The sequence below is a fragment of the Staurois parvus genome, unplaced genomic scaffold (genome assembly GCF_062004578.1).
Source record: "Staurois parvus isolate SC_StPar_1 unplaced genomic scaffold, SC_StPar_1.0 ptg000013l, whole genome shotgun sequence".
NCBI classification, from domain to species: Eukaryota; Metazoa; Chordata; class Amphibia; order Anura; family Ranidae; genus Staurois; species Staurois parvus.
Genome location: NW_028317809.1, coordinates 29,127 through 52,492, shown reverse-complemented (window position 1 = coordinate 52,492; position 23,366 = coordinate 29,127). Strand labels below are relative to the sequence as shown.

Sequence of the window (23,366 nt, the reverse complement as noted above, 5' to 3'; positions counted from 1 at the left end):
GGTTCTCCTGTCGCAGCGCTCCTTCAGTGTTACCTATAACGCTGCCACCTCCTCCTCACTCCCTCCCTCTCTCTGTAGGGGTCCCCCAAGGTTCTGTCCTTGGACCCCTTCTCTTCTCCATCTACACCTCCTCCCTTGGTCACTTGATAAACTCCCACGGCTTCAACTACCATCTCTATGCTGATGACACGCATATCTATGTGTCTACCCCTCACCTCACCCCTTCAGTTTCCACCCGCATCGCTAGCCTACTAAGCGACATATCGGCTTGGATGTCACTCCACTTCCTCAAACTCAACCTCTCCAAAACTGAGCTCCTAGTATTACCCCCTGCCCGCGCCACCCCCACTGACTTCACCATAAATATCGCTAACACCATCCTCAGTCCATCCCCTCACGCCTGGGTACTAGGTGTAATCCTACACTCCCATCTGTCCTTCCAGCCCCAGATCCAATCGCTGACAAAATCATGTAGACTTCACCTCCGCAACATCTCCAAGATACAACCGTGCCTAACCCCGGAAACCACTAAGCAACTTATTCACTCCCTTATCATATCACGCCTCGACTATTGTAACTCCCTCCTCATTGGCCTACCTCATCGTAGACTATCCCCCCTCCAGTCTATCATGAACGTTGCTGCCAGACTCATCCACCTCACTAACTGTTCCATATCCGCCTCCCCTCTCTGCCAATCCCTCCATTGGCTCCCAGTCACTTAACGGATAAAATTCAAAACTCTGACAATGACATATAAAGCCATCCACAACACTGCCCCAACTTACATAACCGATCTTATCTCTAAATATCACCCAAACCGTACACTCCGCTCTTCACAAGACCTCTTACTCTCTAGCTCCCTCATCTCCTCCTCCCATGCTCGTCTCCAAGACTTCTCCAGGGCGTCACCCATCCTCTGGAACTCCCTACCCCAATCTATCAGATTATCGCCTACTCTACTTGCCTTTTGGCGATCACTGAAAACCTTTCTCTTCAGGGAAGCCTATCCTGCCCTCTGCTAATTCTGGAATCCCCTACTCTTCCAACCACTCGATCCCCCACAGTGACTACCTACTGTACCATTCACCCCGCCCTCCTAGATTGTAAGCTCCAAGGAGCAGGGCCCTCAAATCCCTCGTGTCAAACTGTATTGTTACTGTATTGTCTCCCACTATAATGTAAAGCGCTGAGCAAACCATTGGCGCTATATAAATCCTGTATAATAATAATAATATATACACAAACACATACATACACCTTATCTTCCCAACTCTAATTATCCTGTTGCTTGTAAAGAAATGAGCAATAGCATTTAGGAATTAAATTTTATTATAAATAAAGAACATAATCTATTTACACATTGAAAAAAGTGTTTAATTGTTCAACAAATAGTATTTATAGATTTTTCCAGAATACAATACAAAAATATACACTAGAGTGTGAGGCTCTGTTCACATCCTCTCACTCCACATTACAAAATGAAGTCCATTCTTTTTTATATCGTTTTAGGTAATGGTTGTTTGTAAATATTTCTCCATAAAAATCACTGGAGCCAATGCATAACAAAATTGAGAAAATCCACGTGGTTGCTCATAGCAATTATATTTATGCTGTTATTTTTCCATTACTGGTCATAAAACAAGAACTGAAACTTGGGTGGCTGCAGTTAAATTTCTTGTCTAAATTTTTTTAAGCAAACATGACTTTTAGGTCTCTGCTGGAAGTCCTGAATACACTCTGTGCTACTGTAGGTTTATCTAGTGGTCAGCAACGTGCAAATGAGTATTGGAAAGAACATACAAACCCAGTGAAAACAATGGCATAAACATGATTATCAGAAAGTTTGGCGATTAAGTGATACTCTTTATTATAGACTAACAAAGTAGAACTAAAGGCAAACCTGTTTTTAGTTTTGGATAGAGTGGATAGGAATTAGAACCCGTTAGGCTTATATTGCGGTCTATGTCCCCCGTTAGGGTAATTCACGCTTTCTATTTGTCCTGTTTACCATTATCGTTGAAATTGAAAGAAAATCCCAAATTTTGGGTTGTCCCTAGAAAAGTAATAGAGGGGGAATCTTCCAATGGGGACACTAGTTATAGTTACCTGGGGAACCCCAAGGAATTCCCTTAATTTGCAGGGATTTCCTCTTGCTTTCTGTTTTGGTTGTGGGACAGGAAGTTAAGGTAATCTCCCTAAATGGACACAGATGGCAAAAAAAAAAAATCTAACAGGGGTTATAACTCCTCCAAAGTGAAAAAAAGTTCTGTCTATAGTTCTGCTTTAAGTTATTAAAGATGCAAACTTTTGGGATAATGCAGAGTTACTAAGAGGAGCAATAAATAAAAAAATATTTTCGTTGCTCCTACTTGTAGCCCTGTGTATAAATATGTGGGTGTCACTACCATTTGCAGTATAAAGTCTGAAGATGGCACCCTGAATTCTTGCATCTTTAACAGCTTAAGTTAGCCAATAAAGGGTATCCTTTAAACGTCAAACTTTCTGAAGTAATCAATGGCTAACACAAAACTATTCTACTACGACTGCTAACATATTTATCATTAATTCCTATACTTACTTTCCTTTAAAACAGTTTTCAGCAGGAAGTAGTACATATCCATATAAAACCATAAACTATAAATATATACACACACACACACAATAAAGTGACCCGGTTACAAAATTGCTGTATGGATAGTAGTGAAGAAAAGCAGGTAGAGGTGCCTAGATGGTTGCTTACATACCTTGCACATAATCATAGAAGCCTCAAAACCAAGACTTTTTATCCTACGCTCCTATAGTCCACCTCCAGCACACCTATTAGTCAATAAGTACAAAGGGCAGTAGGAAGACATGGAAAATGAGAGGGGACTGGGCTAAACCACATGACCACAGCAGTTAGCTAAGATTTGTGTAACAAGATTCCTACATGAGTCTGGGATTCCAAGACATGTAGAAGGTGTGCAAGTACACATAAATGAACATCTCAGTGACTGCACTTATAAAATGACCATATGATACCTTTAATATGAACAACAGGAAAAAAAAGTCTGATTTTATTACTGTATACACTAGTTAACAGTATACAACAGATTTTGCTAGAAATAGCACCTTATGGCATAAGGTAAAAGTGTCAACAAAATGAGGCTTTCTTAAACATGTCTGGCAGGTACATTTGCATTTTTCAGAGCAAGTTGCTCTTCTCTGTTTATAGTTTATGATATCTCTGCTTGGGTTTGGTGTTACTGCCATCAGTTTTGAGTTTTTCCACCATGACATACAATATACTAAAACATATATCTTCTTTTTAAACATGGAGGAGAAACAAACAGGTTAGTCTGGCTAAGTAATTACAGAAGTCATTCAGGCACACTGGGGGTTACTTACTAAAACTGAAGATTTAAAAATTTGCTGCAACTCTGCGTAGAAAGCAGATTGGCTACTATGTACTGCTGCACCAGATTTTGAATGCACCAGTTTTAATAAATCTCCCCCACTATTGCTACATTGGTTTCATTCAGGTATTTAACAGGATTTAAAAAGGTTTGCTCAGGGTAGTTGGGTTGAAATGGATCACACATGGTAAAAGGCACAATATTTATTATTAACCATCAGTAGGAAAGGAAGAAGCATGTTTAATTTGCAAGTAAACATCAATAAAGCGGCAGCTTCATCCATGCTGAAACAACAAAAAAGACAAATTTTGGTAATTTTAAGCATTAGGTCCTTAGCTAGGTGATGCTTATGGTGACAATTAATCAGACAGTTGAAAGTGCAATGATGATGTGAAAAGTGCAGTAGCTCAGAGAACCAGTAGAGAGCAATATAGCTATACTATAATGGAAAAGCGCTAATACCGGTAGTGTAATTCAGGGTTATGTCAAATTGTAATTGTAAATCAGAGGGTATTTATCAACCCAGGATACCATTAATTCACAAAAATGTAAACAAAAACTAAATATAACAATTTTCCAAATGTAGAATATAAAATTGTCTGTAGCATGTTCACAGCCTAACCATATAAGAAGCCCTGGGAAAGTCTCAATGAAATGTAGTCCTCCGTGCTAACAGAATCTGAACAGATCATGTGTTTATTTATGTCTCTTCTCTAGGCAGCCCAAAGATATTTGGTCACATTTTTTCATTTGAGCCCAAAGGGTAACAGTCTCTGTTAAGTATACGATTAGAGAGCCACGCTGTAACATTAAATATCAGAACTTTAATTATATACATGGAACCAAGTGAAAATATTTCGTAGTTTATATTTGTGGTGTAATGTTACTTCTTTGTAGCATGTTTATACTGTACACCTGCTAAAAATGCGGACAGCTTTTATATAACTATTTCAACCAAAAAGGCCTTTCTTTGTTCCAGTTTTGGCTTTTTTGACATTAGATGGTGTGGCAAGTTGTTTGGGAGCACTAAACCATTCAGGCAGTTTTCTTTTTGAAGTCTGAAATATAAAAAGAACAAGAATTATGAAGCACAATATTATATTATTTGTTATCAGAAACAACTACAAAAACAGTCTGACTGGTAAAGAGCAGCAAATTACACATACAATATTTTGTAACTATTTATACTTTTGCTCTTGCTACAAAAAAGAATTGTACTGTTATAAGGCAATATTAAAGAAAATAGCGATTGTTTTTCAAATTCTAGATTGCGTGTAGTGTTCAGTTTAACAAACAATTCCAGCTTGGACCAATGTAACTATGTACTGTAGATACCATACCTGGCCGATCACTCTGGTAGCTGGAAATCTTTTACAGACGTGACCACCTGGCACTCCACCTCATCCAATCAGAGAATGCTTTGCATTCATTTAAAAGATGCAAAGCATTCTCTGAATGGTACTTGTGCCACATGGCTGACCTCCTGTATTCACAACGCAAGATAAAAACAGTTTAGCATGGGACCTGGAAGCAAGTGAAAATCACTTGCCTAATTCAGTGATTTCCAGCTTTCAGTGGCATCAGCCAACTCCTATAGTTAGTTACATTGATCCAAGCTGGACAAACGTAACCATATATAACACACCAATGCCTGAAATCATTCTTTAATGCAAATGACTATTAGTGGAGGCAGCTCTGACTATATGTTAAAACAAAAAACTGTACCCATCCCGATAAAGTCAAATTTATGATGCCCAGTTATAATATGAAATGTATTTATCAGCTGTGAAATCCAAAGCTTTGTTTGGGAAGTTACTCACATCTTCATCTACCAACAGACCTGCAGGACAGCAGAGAAAGTCCACTGTGAACAAAAGAAACTGTGTATTTCATCAATGCAACTACTGATGCACCCTCATATCTCATTACTTTTACAGACCATGTAGTATTGCTGATTGGGAACATCATGCTTTCCTGATCCCTCCCCTAGGCCACTGTCCCTAGGTTCCCAACAGATTTTACAACCAGGAAAAGATAAAAAAAAATAAACAGAGGAATGACATTTCGCTAGTCCAGCATCATTATGTGGTCTTTTGTTTTTAGTAGTCTCACCTCTATAGCTGGCCATAAACTGTACAGCAGGCATTACTAAATGGTGGACCGTGGTCCGAATCTAGACCGAATCAATGTCCCATCCGGATCACCATGGTCACGCCATTTAGGAGCTATCGCTGCCGCCGCTGTTATTCTCTCGGTGTCGACAGCGGGATGGAGGGGGCTGCCAGAGTTAACAAGCAGTTGATTGGTAGAATCCAGGGTGGTCCAAGCGACCAATCACCAGCTTGCAGCTCCTGCCCTCTGTCCAGAGCAGCTGTGCCTCCCCCGCCTTCCTGTGTGTGGTCTCTTCCAAGGACTATAATGGGGGGTCTGAGGGCTGAAATGAAGGGGGAGGTCTCAGGAGTGTAAAGGGGGAGGTCTCAGGAGTGTAAAGGGGGTGGGATCTGAGGACTGTAATGGGGGTCTGACGATGGTATTGGGGGGGGGGGGCTGACGATGGTAATGGGGGGGGGTTGACGATGGTAATGGGGGGGGGTTGACGATGGTAATGGGGGGAGCCGAGGACAGTAATGGGGAAAGGTATGAGGAAAGTAATGTGGGGTGCTGACAGTAAGGGGGGTCCAAGAACAGTAAGGGGGGGTGTTGAGGATAGCAGTGGGGTGTGCTGAAGACAGTAATGGGGGTTGCTGAGGACAGTAGTGGGGGGCGTGTGCTGAGGACAGTAATGGGGAGCCTGAGGACAGTAATGGGGGTGTGCTGAGGACAGTAATAGGGGTGTGAGAACTGTGAGAACAGTAAGGGGGGATCTGAGGACAGAAATGGGGGGGAGGGTCTGAATATAGTGATGGGGGTGCCAAGGACAATAATGGGGGGGTGCTGAAGACAGTAATGGGGGGTCTGAGACAGCGGGATAGAGGGCAGGGGCTGTGAAAGTTAACAAGCAGGCGATTGGTTGTTAGGACCACCCTGAATCCTACCAATCATCTGCCCTCTGTCCAGAGCAACTGTCCTCCCGCCTTCCTGGAGGACAGTAATTGGGGGGGGGGGTGAGGAAAGTAATGGGGGGTGCTGACAGTAACAGGGGTCTGAGAACAGTAGTGGGATGTATGTGCTGATGACAGTAATGGGGGTTGCTGAGGACAGTAATAAGGGGGGGGGGGTTGTGCTGAGGACAGTAATGGGGGTGTGCTGAGGACAGTAATAGGGGTGTGCCGAGGACAGTAATGGGGGGTCTGAGGACAGTATTGGAGGGGGATGCCGAGGACAGTAATGTGGGTGTGCCGAGGACAGTAATGGGGGTGTGCCGAGGACAGTAATAGGGGTGTGAGAACAGTAAGGGGGGGATATGAGGACAGTAATATGGGGGGTGCTGACGACAGTAATGGGAGATCTGAGAACAGTGTTGACAGTGGGATGGAGGGCAGCGGCTGCCAAAGTTAACAAGCAGGTGATTGGTAGGACTCAGGGTGGTCCTAGCAACCAATCACCTGCCCTCTGTCCAGAGCAGCTGTGTCTCCTGCCTTCCTGGTGGACAGTAATTGGGGGGGGGGATTGTGAGGAGGAAAGTAATGTGGGGTGCTGAGGACAGTAATGGTAATGGGGGTCTGAGAACAGTAAGGAGGTAACTGAGGACAGTAAGGGGGGGGGGGGGGGTGTGTGCCGAGGACAGTAATGGGGGGCAGTGCCGAGGACAGTAGTGTGTGTGTGTGGGGGGGGGTGCTGAGGACAGTAATGGGGGGGGGGGTGCTGAGGACAGTAAAAGGGGTGTGAGAACAGTATGGGGGGATCTGAGGACAGTAATGGGGGGTGCTGAAAACAGTAATGCGGGTTGCTGAGAACAGAAATGGGGAGGGGGGGGTGGGTGTGAAGATAGTAATGGGGAGAGTGTCAAAAACAATAATGGGGGGGGGGGGGGATGCTGGGGACAGTAATGGGGGGTCTGAAAACAGTGTCGACAGTGGGATGGAGGGCAGGGGCTGCCAGAGTTAAGCAGTTTATCCGTGGGATTCAGGGTGGTCCTAGCAACCAATCACCAGCTTGCAGCTTCTGCCCTCTGTCTAGAGCAACTGTGCCTCCCGCCTTCCTGGAGGACATTAACTGGCGAGGGGGGGAGCCGAGAACAGTAATGGGGGGGGGGGGGTTGAGGAAAGTAAGGTGGGGTGTTGAGGATGACAGTAATGGGGTTCTGAGAACAGTAAGGGAGGAACTAAGGACAGTAATTGGGAGGGGGGATCTGAGTAAAGTAAATGGGGGGTGCCGAGGACAATAATGGGGGAGTGCTGAGAACAGTAGTGTGTGTGTGTGGGGGGTCCCGAGGACAGTACTGGGATGGGGGTACTGAGGACAGTACTGGGATGGGGGTACTGAGGACAGTAATGGGGGGTGATGGGGACAGCAATGGGGGGTGATGGGGACAATAATGGAACGGTGCTGGGGACTGTAAATGGGTTGCTGGGGACATTATTGGAGGTCTAAAAGGACAGTAATTGGGGGGGGGAGGGGTCTGAGGACTGTAATGGGGGGGGGGGGGAATCTGAGGAGTGTACGGAGGGGGTTTTGGGGAAAGTAATGGGAGGGGGAGGGTGCTGATGACTATAATGGGTGGGGGGGGGGGGGGGGGCGGAGGACAGTAATAGGGGGTGCTGGGGACAGTAATTGGGGACTGACTGTAACAGTGGTGATGAGGAGACTGTAATGCCATTAAGAATTAATAGCACCCCAACACATCTGCTAAAGTGCAGTGCTTTTCACTGAGGGTCGGAAACGCATGTGATTTTGCACATGTTCCCCAGCCACACAGATGTGAACCTAGAGAGAGAAGAGGGCTGTGATGTGAAGGATCTGTGTTATCGTACAAAAATGCAATTTGGATCTCTGCTTGAGAAAAAAAAAAAACCACAACGGAATCCCGCACAATGGAATATTGCATTTAGGCAGCAGAACCCACTACTGTCAGGATACACTGATCAGTGGCTGCAGCCACTGGTCAAGGGAGATTTTACAACATGTCCCTTTGACATAAGTCGAATGGGGATTGCCACACACGGACTGAAATTACGTTCAGTGTATGACCAGGTTTATTCTATTAACATGCCAACAACTAATTATATTCCTCAGTGTGAATCAAAAGATTCACTGCGTTGGAGAACTGCTGGGGAGCTGCAGGATTATATTTGTGCTACTAAATATCACAAAAAAAAAAAAACAAAAACAAAAACAAAAAAAAAAAAAAAACCTTATGAAAAGCCTTGCAGGAAAATGCAAGGTCTGCCCAAAATCCTCTAGCCCTCTCCCACTTTAAAAAAATCACCTAAGTAGGTGTACTATGCCCCCACCCAAAGAAATTATATATTTATTTACTTATTTCAGGTACTTATATAGCACCGTCAATTTACGCAACGCTTTACATATGTTTTATGCATTCACATCAGTCCCTAACCCTCAAGGGGCGTACAATTTAGACAGGATCCTATTAACCTACCAGCATATCTTTGGAGTGTGGGAGGAAACTGGAGTACACGGAGGAAACCCACACAGGCACAGGGAGAACATGCAAACTCCAGGCAGGTGGTGCCGTGGTCGGGATTTGAACCAGTGACCCTAGTACTGCCAGGCGGAAGTGCTAACCATTTAGCAACTGTGCTGCCCATATATATATATATATATATATATATATATATATATATATATAATAAATGATGATGTGCAGCGCTAAAAAAATTGAAAGGGTATATACAAAGGACTAGCGTATAAATAAAGTTCGAAATTCAAAAATAGTTATATATATTAGGACATATAAACGTTCATCAGGTGACTATGGTGATCGTTAATCTTGTGACTTCCTGGAACCGGTGGATGTGCATACAAGTGTATAAGCAATGCGCACTCACCAGAATGCGCAAGATAATGCGCGTATTAGTAATATATCCTGATGTCACCAAACGGTCATCATGGGGTGAAACAGGAATCCTATGCAATTTCTCTATGGGTGGATGGGTCCTGGGATTAGGTTCCCTAATAACTTGCGACAACCAGCCATCCCCGCCGGATCTGAACTTTTATATGTCCTAATATATATTACTATTTTTGAATTTTGAACTTTATTTACACGCTAGTCCTTTGTATATATCTTTTCGATTTTTTAGCGCCGCACATCATTATTTATACTGTCTATTCTAAGGTTTTATTTGGTTACCTTGTGCTTAGCTGCTTTTATTTATTTTGTGCGCTCACATCCACCTGCTGCATGACTGCTGATGGTGTCAGGGAGCTGCACTTCATTGATGGTATCATGAATTCACAGATGTACTGCTCTATATTGAAAGAGAAGATGCTACCATCACTCTGTGCCCTTGGTCGTCGTGCACTTTCCCAACATGAAAGTAATTCAGTGACCATGTATGTCTCCTGATCTGAACCCAATCGAACACCTATGGGGAGTTCTGAAGAGACAAGTTGAGCATCACTCATCCAGCATCTCCATCCAGCATCCAGGCTCTAAAATTCTTGAAGAATGGAAAAAAGATAGATGTTGCAATATGTCGCCAACTTGTTCATTCCATGCCTAGACTTGATGCTGTTCTTACAAATCATGGAAGTCATACAAAATACTAGATGGAGTAGTTTTTGTTGTGGGGTGTATTCATTTTTGCATCAACTAATTTGAATAAAACTGAAGATTTTGTAATCTAAGTTATATTATTAACCTTACTATTATTAACCTTACTTTGATGTAATGAGCTAAACAAATGTTCTATAAAACTCAGTTTTGTCAACATTTTGTTCTTGTGTTCATTGAGATATTGATAAAAGTCTTAATTTTCAAAAGAGCTTTACTCATTTATGCTGAGCACTGTATGTACGCATAAAATCCAAAAGAGAGAGCGCCACTCAGGTCTTGAGAGGTGAAAACACAGTGAAGATTTTATTTCGACGAGGCAGGAAACGTCAAAATAAAATCTTCACTGTGTGTTCACCTTTCAATAATCGTTATTGCTGCTCTCTCTTTTGGACTACATGTACTACAGACTGCTGTGCACCCAGGCCCATTTTTTTTTATCTCCGATTTGTGTGCAGTGGCAACCACTGGAATAAAAAAATTATATATATATATATATATATATACATACATATAAACACACACACAGTATATATATATACATACACACACACACACACTATATTGCTATAAGTATTGTGACGCCCTTGCAAATTATTGGATTCAGGTGTTCCAATCACCTCCATGGCCACAGATGTATAACATCAAGCAGCTAGGAATGCAGACTGTTTCTACAAACATTTGTTAAAGCATGGGTCGCTCTCAGGAGCTCAGTGAATTCAAGCATGGTACAATAAGTAAACACCTGTGCAATAAGTACATCCATGCAATTTCCTTGCTACTAAATATGGTCGAAGTGGTAGACCATGTAAAATGACCTGGTATAAAAATGAGTGGGGGTCACTGAAGCGCACAGTGTGCAGAAGTCGCCAACTGTCTGCAAAGTCAATAGCTAAAGACCTCCAAACTTCATGTGGCCTTCAGATTAGCACAACAGTGCACAAAGAGTTTCATGGAATGGGTTTCTATGACCGAGCAGCTGCATCCAAGCCTTACATCACCAAGTGCAATGCAAAGCACCAGATGCAGTGATGTAAAGCATGCCACCACTGGACTCTAGAGCAGTGGAGACGTATTCTCTGGAGTGGCAAAGCAAGCTTCTCTGTCTCGCAATTCGATGGACACGTCTTGGTTTTGCAGTTGCCAAGAGAACGGTACTTGCCTGACTGTATTGTGCCAAAGTGTAAAGTTTGGTGGAGGGGGGATTATGGTGTGGGGTTTTTTTTTTTAGGGGTTGGGCTTGGCCCCTTAGTTCCAGTGAAGGGAACTCTTAGGATGTCAGCACATTTTGGACAATTTCATGCTCCCAACTTTGTGGGAACAGTTTAGGGATGGCCCCTTCCTGTTCCAACATGACTGCACATCATTGCACAAAGCAAGGTCCATAAAGACATGGATGAGCGAGTTTCGGGTGGAGGAACTTGACTGGCCTGCAGAGTCCTGACCTCAACCTGATAGAACACCTTTGGGATGAATTAGAGCAGAGACTGCAAGCCAGTCCTTCTCGTCTGACATCAGTGCCTGACCTCACAAATGTGCTTCTGAAAGAATGGTCAAACATTCCCATAGACACACTCCTAAACCTTGTGGGCAGCCTTCCCAGAAGAGTTGAAGCTGTTATAGCTGTAAAGGGTGGGCCAACTCAATATTGAACCCTATGGACTAAGACTGGGATGCCATTAAAGTTCATGTGGTCTGATTTTTGATCCTGTGGTTCATTTGAATGGGCTTCATTAAAGGGGCATAAAACAAAACAAAAATGTATTAAAGTGTAGCTCACCAATTCTTAAATGTTGTGGCTTCACTAGTTTTCTTTTTCTTTTATTTTTACAAGGCGATCCAACCAAAAGGTCTGCCAAAGCTGTCTACACAAAGTAGCAGTTACAGGGTTGAGACAAACCATCAGCACAGTGGCTAAGTGGTTTTCACTTCTGCCTGGCAGCTCTTGGGTTGTTGGTTCGAATCACAACTACAGCACTACCTGCCTGGAATCTGCATGTTTTCCTTGTGTCTGCGTGGATTTCTTCGAAGCACTCTGGTTTCCTCCCACACTCCAAAGACATTCTGGTAGGTTAATTGGCTTCTAAATTGGCCCTAGTATGTGTATGTAAGAATGCGAGTTAGGGTCCTTAGGTTGTAAACTCCTTGAGGGTTAGGGACTGATGTGAATGAACTATATATGTGTAAAGCACTGTGTAAATTGACAGTGCCATATAAGTACTTGAAATAAAATAAACAGTGACAAGGGTGCTTACAATGCTCTAAATCTGCTAGTCTAACACTACCCTCTACCCAGACTGACAATGCTGCTGCCCAAAAGGTTTCTTCTTTAATACTTCAACTAGAATGTAGACACCCTGGAACAGGAAATGTCATCGTCAGGTAAAGTAAAAAGCCTAGAAAAAAAAAATGAATGTAGCCACCACATTTGAGGATTGGTAAACTGCAATATATTACATTTTTGTTTTTTGCTTTAATATCGCTTTAATGCAAGTTAACCTGCAACATCATGTCCATAGGGGGCCTAAAGGAAACCAGATGGAAAAGAGCATGAACCCGGCTTACAGCGCTGCAAAGATTCTCATTGCACGAAGTTAAAGCAAATCCATCAACAAACTGTTCACCAAAGACATGCTATCCGATGCGTTTAACCAGTTTATCTTTTCAAAGTATGCTGTGAAGATGTTGAAAAACAATGTGTTATTTTTTTAGCATGACAAGTTAATAGTTTTACCTGTAACTGTGATTCTGAAAACAGTTCTTCAGTTTCTTCATCTTCCCCAGGTTGATTCCATGATGCAAGCTTGATAGGGGCTACTGAAGAAGTTTTAGGCAGCTCCAGTTTAGTGGGAGGTTTCTGGACATCAGTTGTGCTTTCCTTCACTGGTTTCTGAAACAGTAAAAGTGATAATACTATAACATCTAAATCACCTAAAATTGTCAAAGGGCCACGTATCTTTTTATTAATTACCAGCAGCTCATGACAAAATGAGAACTGCCAGGGTGTCCCAAATTGTCTTTATGATGTAATTCTTGTGGATTTCCAGTATTAAGAAGGCATCTATCCAGAATATCCCACTATGGTACAGTAGATAAGGTACCAAACATGGAGTAGAACACAAGATCTTTTATGGATATTTTTTCTTGGATGGCATGACAGACATCATAAAGACTTTAGATACATATTGTGCTTGAATTTTACCAATTTGTATTATAATACAGACATCACAAATTGCATCTGAGTTTAAGGGTAAATAATCACTGCAAGTAAAAACCAAGATTAGGAATGAATTTTACTAACCTTTTCAATCCAGGAGCTGTTACCCAAAAATGTCTTTGGCGGTGATGGCTTCCCAGGCTGTACAACAAGAATTTGTAAAGGTTTGTTGATTGAGGACTCTGGCTTTTTTTCACTTTCACCACTCCCCTCTTTTTCAAGTAGTGTAATCACCATTCTTATTAAGTATATATCAATGTCAGGTGCCACCAAAGAACGAATAGCTTGAAAACTTGAAAGATCTGTAAATATACATACAGCTTATAAATATAATTACAGTTTATGTAATCCGAAAAGCAATTTTTTGGCATTTCTGGCATCATTTCTCATATTTCAACCATTATGCAGAAACACTCTGGGGTTGATTTACTAAAACTGGAGAGTGCAAAACCTGGTACAGCTGTGCATGGTAACCAATCAACCTCTAACTTCAGTTTGTTCTATCAACCTTTGAAAAAAACAAAACAAAAAACTTGAAAGCTGACTAGGCAGAGCTCCACCAGATTTTGCACTCTCAATTTTTAGTAAATCGACCCCACTCAGTTTGTCTTTTGCAGTAGCCACACTAAAATGGAAGTCAAAATTCTACATTCACAATCTAAACACATATTTTAATATTGTACCTGCCAATGGACTGTTCAGCCAGTCCTTTCAATTTACACAACTCTGCCACACTGCACAGTAAAGAAGATTATTGTATTTGCTCAGTTTTATGTCTTCTTGGATCACTGAGATGATGATGCCAATCCACTGCCCATCAAGCAGGTTGGATGCTACACAGTTGAACATGGTAGCAGGAGTATGTGCAGAAGAGGTGTATATATAACAAGACTAGCACAGAGCTCAATGAATCATGGATGCCAGGTCACCATAGCGACCAGAAATCCCATCTTGGTACCCGGGCTCCTACCAGCCCATCCACCGTTGACTCTATTCAACTCTTCGGGCAGCCACCCACTGAGCTCCTCACCTTCTCTCCTCCATGGACCACATATCACATGCTTACCTTGTGTGCAGGAATGATGATTGGGTAGCCTGTCAGCCTCCCCCCCTCCATTGGCTGGAGCTTCCCACCCCCTTTTGACCCTCCCCCAAATGGGAGGGGAGCTGGGAATGGCAGTTTCTCTGATTGGTTGGCTGGAAAGATGGAGAGGACGGTACATGGAGGAGCTTGACAGTGAGCCTGGTTGCTGGCTGAACTCTACTCCCCAGGTGAGAGGAGACACCCCAGGCGCCTGCCTTCCTGTGGTCTCTGCCTTCTCCCCTGCTGCCCCCCCCCCCCCTTCCCGCCTCAGTGATCTCCTTTGCACCCTGCAAACACTGGATGGGAGGAAAATAGGCCTAGAGCCACAGAAGCTCCACCTCCCAGCTCCACCCCTCAACTCCGGCTCCCAGCTTCAGACACTTACTGGCTTGCAGCTGCTCCCGAATCCCACCGACCAGGTAATCTTTGGGTAGGGCCATTAATATAAGGGGGGTGGGGGAGCTTTCTGATCTAATGGAGGTCTCTAAGGGGGGGTGCTGACTGCTGCTGATCAGAACCTCTTCCCCTATTTAATCAGAGTCCCCATATATTATCATCACTGCCTTAGAGACCTCCCATTAGATCAGAGACCTTTTTATTAGCACCCCCTTAAAGACCCCCCCATTAGATCAGAGTCCCTTTATATTAGCACCCCCCTTAGAGATCCCCCCTCATTATATCATACTCCCCTTTTATCAGCGCCCCCGTTTAGAGATCAACGGTTGGCCATCTCTGTTGCCGAATACAAATCCTTTCCAATCAAAGAAAAATATGTCTCTTAACTTTTTTAGCTGGCTCTTAGATTCAAAGGAAATTTGTCAAGCCCTGGACCAGCAGTACAGAATTACAAAATCTTTTAGCTGGTAAACCGTAAACGGATATGTATTTAAAGTGTTAGCTGCTAGCCTAGAGCTCTAATCCAATGGGAAAATAAGAATATTAGCTGCTACGGAATTCTGTCTAGCTTCCAATATTACAAGAACTCTATTTCTCTCTCATCAACTATAAATAAATTCATTAGCATGTCTGAATGAAAGTTTGAACAGTATTCTCTATGGCAACCATAATCATTACCAAAAACTGTTGTTTCTTTGTCTCTCATCTGTCTATAGATTACGTATCTAAAAGCCTGGCCTAAGCTAAATCACATAAGAAAAAAGTGTCTCAATGTTTGTGGCTTATACATTGATACATATGTCGTGCCTCACTTTATAGATTACATGTAAAAATTTCACTTGTTAAAACCCAACTCCAAGCAGCATTTTTACTTTTTCAAAAATCTTTTAATATTTGTCATTCATAAAATATTTTTTTTTTTTACATACATAGTTATTAAGCCCCAGTAAGCTGGTGCTACCAAGTACAGTGGGAGCCACACTTCAGGCTCCCTGATGCATTGCAACAACGATAATGTCTGGCAGACAACAATTCCAGTATTGTTTGGAGCTTCCTCCCTCTGCAAAGCACAGCACAGGGATAACGCTGAGGCTGTGGTTTTCTAAATGGCACAGCACAGTGAAGACGTTGAGGCTGTGGTTTTCTAAATGGCACAGCACAGTGATGACGTTGAGGCTGTGCTTTTCTAAATGGCACAGCACAGTGATGACGTTGAGGCTGTGCTTTTCTAAATGGCACAGCACAGTGATGACGTTGAGGCTGTGCTTTTCTAAATGGCACAGCACAGTGATGACGTTGAGGCTGTGCTTTTCTAAATGGCACAGCACAGTGATGACGTTGAGGCTGTGCTTTTCTAAATGGCACAGCACAGTGATGACGTTGAGGCTGTGCTTTTCTAAATGGCACAGCACAGTGATGACGTTGAGGCTGTGCTTTTCTAAATGGCACAGCACAGTGATGACGTTGAGGCTGTGCTTTTCTAAATGGCACAGCACAGTGATGACGTTGAGGCTGTGCTTTTCTAAATGGCACAGCACAGTGATGACGTTGAGGCTGTGCTTTTCTAAATGGCACAGCACAGTGATGACGTTGAGGCTGTGCTTTTCTAAATGGCACAGCACAGTGATGACGTTGAGGCTGTGCTTTTCTAAATGGCACAGCACAGTGATGACGTTGAGGCTGTGCTTTTCTAAATTGCACAGCACAGTGATGACGTTCAGGCTGTGCTTTTCTAAATGGCACAGCACAGTGGGAAGGGCAACTATTGCAGTTGGGCTTCAAAGCGATATTAACCCCAGAACCAAAAATGTAATATATTGGAATTTAACAAATATTAGATGTGGTGGCCTGATCACCTGGTGATCTGAACAGTAACACACCTTCTCTCTTAGAATGCCTCTACTCTGGATGAATGTGCACAGGGGGCACAGCAGACAGCAGCACTATCAGTTTGGGGGGAGAGAAGTGTTAGATGTACTAGCAGATTTAGATACACTAACATATTGAAGTTGAGCTCTAGCTCACACTTTATAATCAGTTACAGTAGTATTTTTTTAATTTTAGGATAAAGGTTTTACATCAGCCATGTCAGCAGTAAATGGTTTGTCTCATCTCTGTAAAATGATACATCTGGAAGTCAGCTTGTTCTTTTGATAAACAGGCTTACTGGTAGGATCACCAGATTAAAATAAAAGAAAGAAAACTAAGGCAGCCATCACATCTAATAATTGGTAAACTGTGATATAATTAATGTTTGCTTTTGGGTTTAATACTGCTTCAGGTTCCAAATTATACTTTTCCCTGTTTCCTGTAACAAAGGTGCAATACAGTTACTGGGTCTGCTATACTGTATATATGTTATTTCCTGTCAATGTTTAATATGTTATTTATGTGGAAATTCAGTTTGCAGTAATATATAATTTTTATAGAACCTTTTAGCATACTGTTACCTAAGGCAGCCAATACACTAGTCATTTTTTTCACTCTGCTGCTGCTGGTTGAACAACAAAAAAAAACAAAAAAACAAAAAGCACATTTCCCCATCCACACATTTAGGCTTCATGTACACGGGATGTTTGGAAAACACTTCTGAACAATGGAAACTGACTGCTGGAAAACGTAGGTTAAAAAACATCCGTTTAGGAACGTTTGCATATGTGCATTGGCGTTTAGAAGCGTTTTTTAAAGAGAACATCAGGAGACCTTCCAAGATGCCCAAAATGCACTGAAAAACAGTAAAAAATGAACTATTTCAGACATTTTGAGAGGAATAGAGAGAGCAGAAGCAGAGAGAGCAGTATGTGTTGAGATTACCTGTCTTTTCTGGTTGTATTCACTATGAATCCCACCATGAGCATAATTACAGCACATTCTACCATTTTTTCCTTTATGCACAACCTGGAACTGACTGCGCTGGTGTATTGGGTCCATTTGAATACATGGAAAACGCTTTGCATGTATTTCTGATGCTGAAAAAAGGCTCTGGACAGCATTTGGATACGGAACAGTTAAAAAACGCTTCTAAACGCAAATGCTTATAAACGCGGTTAGCCGTGTTTACACGCATTTTGCGTTTGAAACGCTGATAAAATCTACTTCTGAACGCAACTTTGGTGCATTCAAAAAAACGACTGTAAACTCAACTGCCTGTAAACATCATAGTGTACATGGACACATAGGAAAACATTAGGGAGAGTTCAGGGGCTGCTGAAAAAAAAACGCAGAAAAGTCCCTGAATGTGAGTTTATCAGCTGCAGTGTATATGAGCCCTTAAGGTGGATAGAGGAATCACTTCTGCTGAGTTATTGTATTCTGAGGCGGGTACACTTTGCTGCTGTCAGAATACAATGATCAGTGCTGCTGGCTATAGCCGGCAGCACTGATTAAACAAGAAAATCCCAAAAGGGTGGTTGTACAGCAGTCGATCAGTAGATAGACTGCTGTACAACCACTGACCCCATACATGGATCGAAATCCCTGCTGGACTGGCTGAATTTTGATCCATGCATGGCCAGCCTGAACTTCCTAGGAAACGGGTCAATTTACTAAGAGATAATCACTATACAAAATATTTGTCTTTTGTCTGTCTTTTGTAAAAACCATGTGGTATTTATGTCAAAAATAGTCCATTCATTAAAAAAACTTTCCTTATTTTACGAATTAAATATTTATGTTTTGTGATATTTAGCATTAAAAAAACTTAGTGGTAGACTTAGAGGTAGACTGTCCTGTGAATGAAGGCACACAGAAATATTGTGAAACTATGAAAACATTCTAATCTGCCTTCATTCACACAACAGAAAAATCTCCCACTAATGCAATGTTTATTTACATTCCTGAGCTAAAGGCATTACATTTCCACATTGATTCATTGTTTTCTTTTAACTTACTGGCCTGTTGAGAGTTCCCCCCATTGTTATTTTGTACATTCTTAAAATATCAACTGCCTATACTATGATGTAGGCAGCCAGTAGTGAGTGTTTTGGGGTTTTTACTAAATTGACTTTAATTTTTTTATTAAAATTTTTTGTGCTGTATTTACATAATGTATTTACCAAATTTGCTGTATTTTTCTACTTCGATTGACGATTTTATTGCATGCAATATTTAAACCCCCCCCCCCCCCAAAAAAAAACAAAACTCATGAATATCACATGCAATAACAGTTTGTGCACTGACCCCTCAATGTCCAGAGGGGGTGGGATGAAGTCTAATCTTCTAATTCATATTTCTGCTGCTTAGAGGTGACTCTATAAAGATTTTTTTCAAACTAGTGCATGAAGCAGACAAGGTGACTCTTTGTTTGCAAACCAGTCCATACTTTTAAAAGGCCTGTATTAAAGCAGACACCAAAAGATGCCCACTGTCGCAAACGTGAGCAACACACAGTAAGAACGCAGACTCCATGTTGTTAAGAGAATCCATTTCTCCATTATTCTCCTTCCCCCTCCCTTCCTGAGAGGCACAGTGACAGATGTGTGTGTGTTAAAAGTGTCACAGGCCAGATCCCAGCAGGGAGCCACGTGGTGCTGCACTGTCCCAAGACCCTGTGCCATCTCACACCTCCTAAGAGATAAGCCAAGCTTTCTCAGGAGTTGAAAGAGATTCCGAGCTTATAAACCTAGCTCAGTGTAGGTGATAGAATCAGATAAACACTTCTCAAATCCATGTTTCCCCTATGTCTCATATCTTGGAATATGAGAGACTTACATAAAAACCAGACATACCGTCAGATTGGCTAGGAGGAGCCGAACAGTTTGATGGGTCACTCGACGTGTCTCGCATACACAGGAAAGCAGAAAAGTAGATCTCATGAAAAGTTTAGCCTACACTTTCATAATTCATATCTAATCAATCCTCAAACTTGTCTGCTTAATAAGCTACCCCCGGGTGGAATGTTACTTATGCATAGGAAAAGTTATGAGCCCAAATATGAACTACACAAGATTTTGGTTCTAGTTTAGGTCAACACCCAGACCTCCACGCCTACACGAGGTATTGGTCTGTGGCGTCAGAGACACCCCCTGCTGGGGACTTTAAAACAGGCAGTCAGGCCTAAGAGAAGTAGAGTTGAAGATGTCTCCCTTTTTAACATCAATACCACCTTGGGAAGACGGAAGATCAGAAACTTGATCTGCTTACATCCAAGGCTTAATGGCAAATACCTTAACCCTTTAACCTCTCTCTGATATCTCTTTGCTGTGCTGTTATTTTCTGTATGTTTATATATTTATATCTTAGTTACATCTTTTTCTGTAAATATTTTTATTGCACCCGTTTGACCTTTTAGTAATAAATCTTTCTTTCTGAAAGTGTTGAACTGGTTCTATAGCTCTGTATTGCAACTCACGAATTCCTGCCTCTAAAGAGACGCTACGGTTTGTTTAAACCTCTGTATAAACGGCCTGCGGACCGTTTTATACAGACGATTATTTCAATCATTATAGTGTTATAACTGATAACGCGAGTTTCCTCTTTCTCTGTACAAAAAGGAGGTGGTGGCAGTGTGGAGGGTTAGTTGCGTAATTAACCCGACCCAGTAACAATTGCCCAGGCTGCCGGTACATCGATTGTGGTCCGTTAGCAGGAAAATCGTTGTGCAGGGTGCAGCTGGGTGTGGCATTGTTACGCACGTCACATTGCGGTTTTAAATTGGCTAGTCCTTCGATCACGAGTTTGGTGAGAAGGTCTGGGGTTTGATGCCGAGATCGTGACATATTAGACGTCGCGATCGTGGGATTGTCGCATGTTGGAGGCGGCGATCTTGCGATCGTGACACCCACTATTATCAGAAAAACCTTCCTGTGTTCCTTTCTAGTTTTACTTTGCTACTAGGCCTGCGTTTTCATGGCTAATGTCAACTCACTGCCAATCCTTAATGTCTATTATAAGGGAGTCTTTACCAGGCACTTTAAGAGTTAATTAAGCACTTTAAGAGTCCTTGCCACTGAGGCATTCTCCTTGAACAGTGGAACAGTAGGTGGCAGGGATTTGCTCTGAAATTGGGTAAAGTCATTAGTAGAATATTGCAGGGCAAAATGCTTGGGAGGGTAAAAATCTATCTTTATTGTACAGTATAAGACACAGGAAGAGTATTCACAGATCCTGGGTTATAAGCTTGTACCTTCATGTGATTGGACACTGGCAAACCTTTTGAGGACACACACCCTGGGCACCTGCCCTAAAACCCTACCTCAGTACGCGAGTCCTCTTCTGGAGAAAATCACTCTTATCTTAAAGTGGTTGTGAACCTCTAACATGAAAAAAGCATATACAGTTGTGTTCAAAATAATAGCAGTGTGTTGAAAAAAGTGAATAAAGCTCAAAATACTTCTAATAGCTTTTATTTCCATACACACAAATGCATTGGGAACACTACACATTCTATTCCAAATCAAAACATGAAGAAAAATATATCAAATTTGTGTTGTTCCTCTAAAAAATTGAAGAAAAGTGAATATTAGACTGTTCAAAAAAATAGCAGTGTTTGTATTCTTCTTTACAAACTCAAACATTCACTATATAAACTGAAAAATGTTTGAAGATTTTGCTTTCCTTTGAATCACTTAATATTTAGTTGTATAACCACTGTTTCTGAGAACTGCTGTACATCTGTGTTGCATGGAGTCAACCAACTTCTGGCACCTGTGAACAGGTATTCCAGCCCAGGATGATTGGACTACATTCCACAGTTCTTCTCTATTTCTTGGTTTTGCCTCAGAAACTGCATTTTTGATGTCACCCCACAAGTTTTCTATTGGATTTAGATCCGGGGATTGGGCTGGCCACTCCATAACGTCAATCTTGTTGGTCTGGAACCAAGATGTTGCCCGTTTACTGGTGTGTTTGGGGTCGTTGTCTTGTTGGAACACCCATTTCAAGGGCATTTCCTCTTCAGCATAAGGCAGAATGACCTCTTCAAGTATTCTGATGTATTCAAACTGATCCATGATCCCTGGTATGCGATAAATAGGCCCAACACCGTAGTATGAGAAACATCCCCATATCATGATGCTTGCGCAACCGTGCTTCACTGTCTTCACAGTGTACTGTGGCTTGAATTCAGTGTTTGGGGGTCGTCTGACAAACTGTCTGCGGCCACTAGACCCAAAAAGAACAATCTTACTTTCATCAGTCCACAAAATGTTGTGCCATTTCTCTTTAGACCAGTTAATGTGCCCTTTGGCAAATTGTAACCTCTTCAGCACGTCTTTTTTTCAACAGTGGGACTTTGCGGGGGCTTCTTGCAGATAGCTTGGCTTCACATACAGTTGCAAGAAAAAGTATGTGAACCTCTTGGGATTACGTGGAGTTTTGCATGAATTGGACATAAAATGTGCTCTGAACGTCATCTAAGTCACAACAATAGAAGAACACAGTCTGCTGAACATAATACTACACAAACATTAGATGTTGCCATGGTTTAATTGCACATAACATGTAAACATTCACAGTGCAGGGAGGAAAAAGTATGTGAATCTTTGGACTTAATAACTGGTTGACCCTCCTTTGGCAGCAATAACCTCAACCAAACGTTTCCTGTAGTTGCAGATCAGACCTGCACAACGATCTGGAGTAATTTTGGGCCACTCCTCTTCACAAAACTGTTTCAGTGTAGCAATATTCTTGGGATGTCTGGTGTGAATGGCTCTCTTAAGGTCATGCCACAGCATTTCAATCGGGTTGAGGTCAGGACTCTGACTGGGCCACTCCAGAAGGCGTATTCTGTGCTGTTGCAGCCATTGTTTTGTTGAATTACTTGTATGCTTTGGGTCATTGTCCTGTTGCATCACTCATCCTCTGCGGAGCTTCAGTTGGCGGACAGATGGTCATACGTTTTCCTGCAAAATGTCTTGATAAACTCTGGAATTCATTTTCCCATCAATGACAACAATCCGTCCAGGCTCTGAGGCAGCAAAGCAGCCCCAAACCATGATGCTCCCTCCGCCATGTTTTACAGTGGGGATGAGGTTTTGATGTTGGTGTGCTGTGCCTTTTTTTCTCCACACATAGTGTTGTGTGTTCTTCCCAAACAACTCAATCTTGGTTTCATCTGTCCACAGTATATTTTGCCAGTAGTGCTGTGGAACATCCAGGTGCTCTTTTGCAAACTTCAAACGTGCTGCAATATTCTTTTTGGACAGCAATGGCTTCCTCCGTGGTGTCCTCCCATGTACTCCATTCTTGTTTAATGTTTTCCTTATTGTAGATGTGTCAACAAAAATGTTAGCATGTGCCAGAGATTTCTGTAGGTCTTTAGCTGACACTCTGGGATTCTTCTTTACCTCATGCAGCATTCTGCGCTGTGCTCTTGCAGTCATTTTTACAGGACGACCACGCCTAGGGAGAGTAGCAACAGTGCTAAACTTTCTCCATTTGTAGACAGTCTGTCTTACCGTGGACACATGAACATCAAGGCTTTTGGAGATACTTTTGTAACCCTTTCCAGCTTCATGCAAGTCAACAATTCTTGATCGTAGGTCTTCTGAGAGCTCTTTTCTGCGAGGCATGGTTCACATCAGACAGTGCTTCTTGAAACCAGTAAACCCAAAACAGGTGTGTGTTTTTTAAGGGCAGGACAGCTGTCAGCAACACATC

The 23,366-nt window shown here is 42.2% G+C and overlaps 1 protein-coding gene across 1 annotated transcript in view; it reads right to left on the bottom strand.

Annotated features, from left to right (window-relative positions):
- Positions 1-1,311: 1,311 nt before the first annotated feature.
- LOC149473566 (bifunctional 3'-5' exonuclease/ATP-dependent helicase WRN-like) overlaps positions 1,312-23,366 on the bottom strand; it is a 44,644-nt gene continuing 22,589 nt past the window's right edge. Inside the window, exons 3-5 of the mRNA XM_089675073.1 lie at positions 13,373-13,590; positions 12,806-12,961; positions 1,312-4,453 (exon numbers count right to left, since the gene is read on the bottom strand). Coding sequence (XP_089531199.1) covers positions 4,346-4,453; positions 12,806-12,961; positions 13,373-13,590 — 482 coding nt within the window. The 3' untranslated portion in view covers positions 1,312-4,345. The remainder of the gene's footprint in view (positions 4,454-12,805; positions 12,962-13,372; positions 13,591-23,366) is intronic.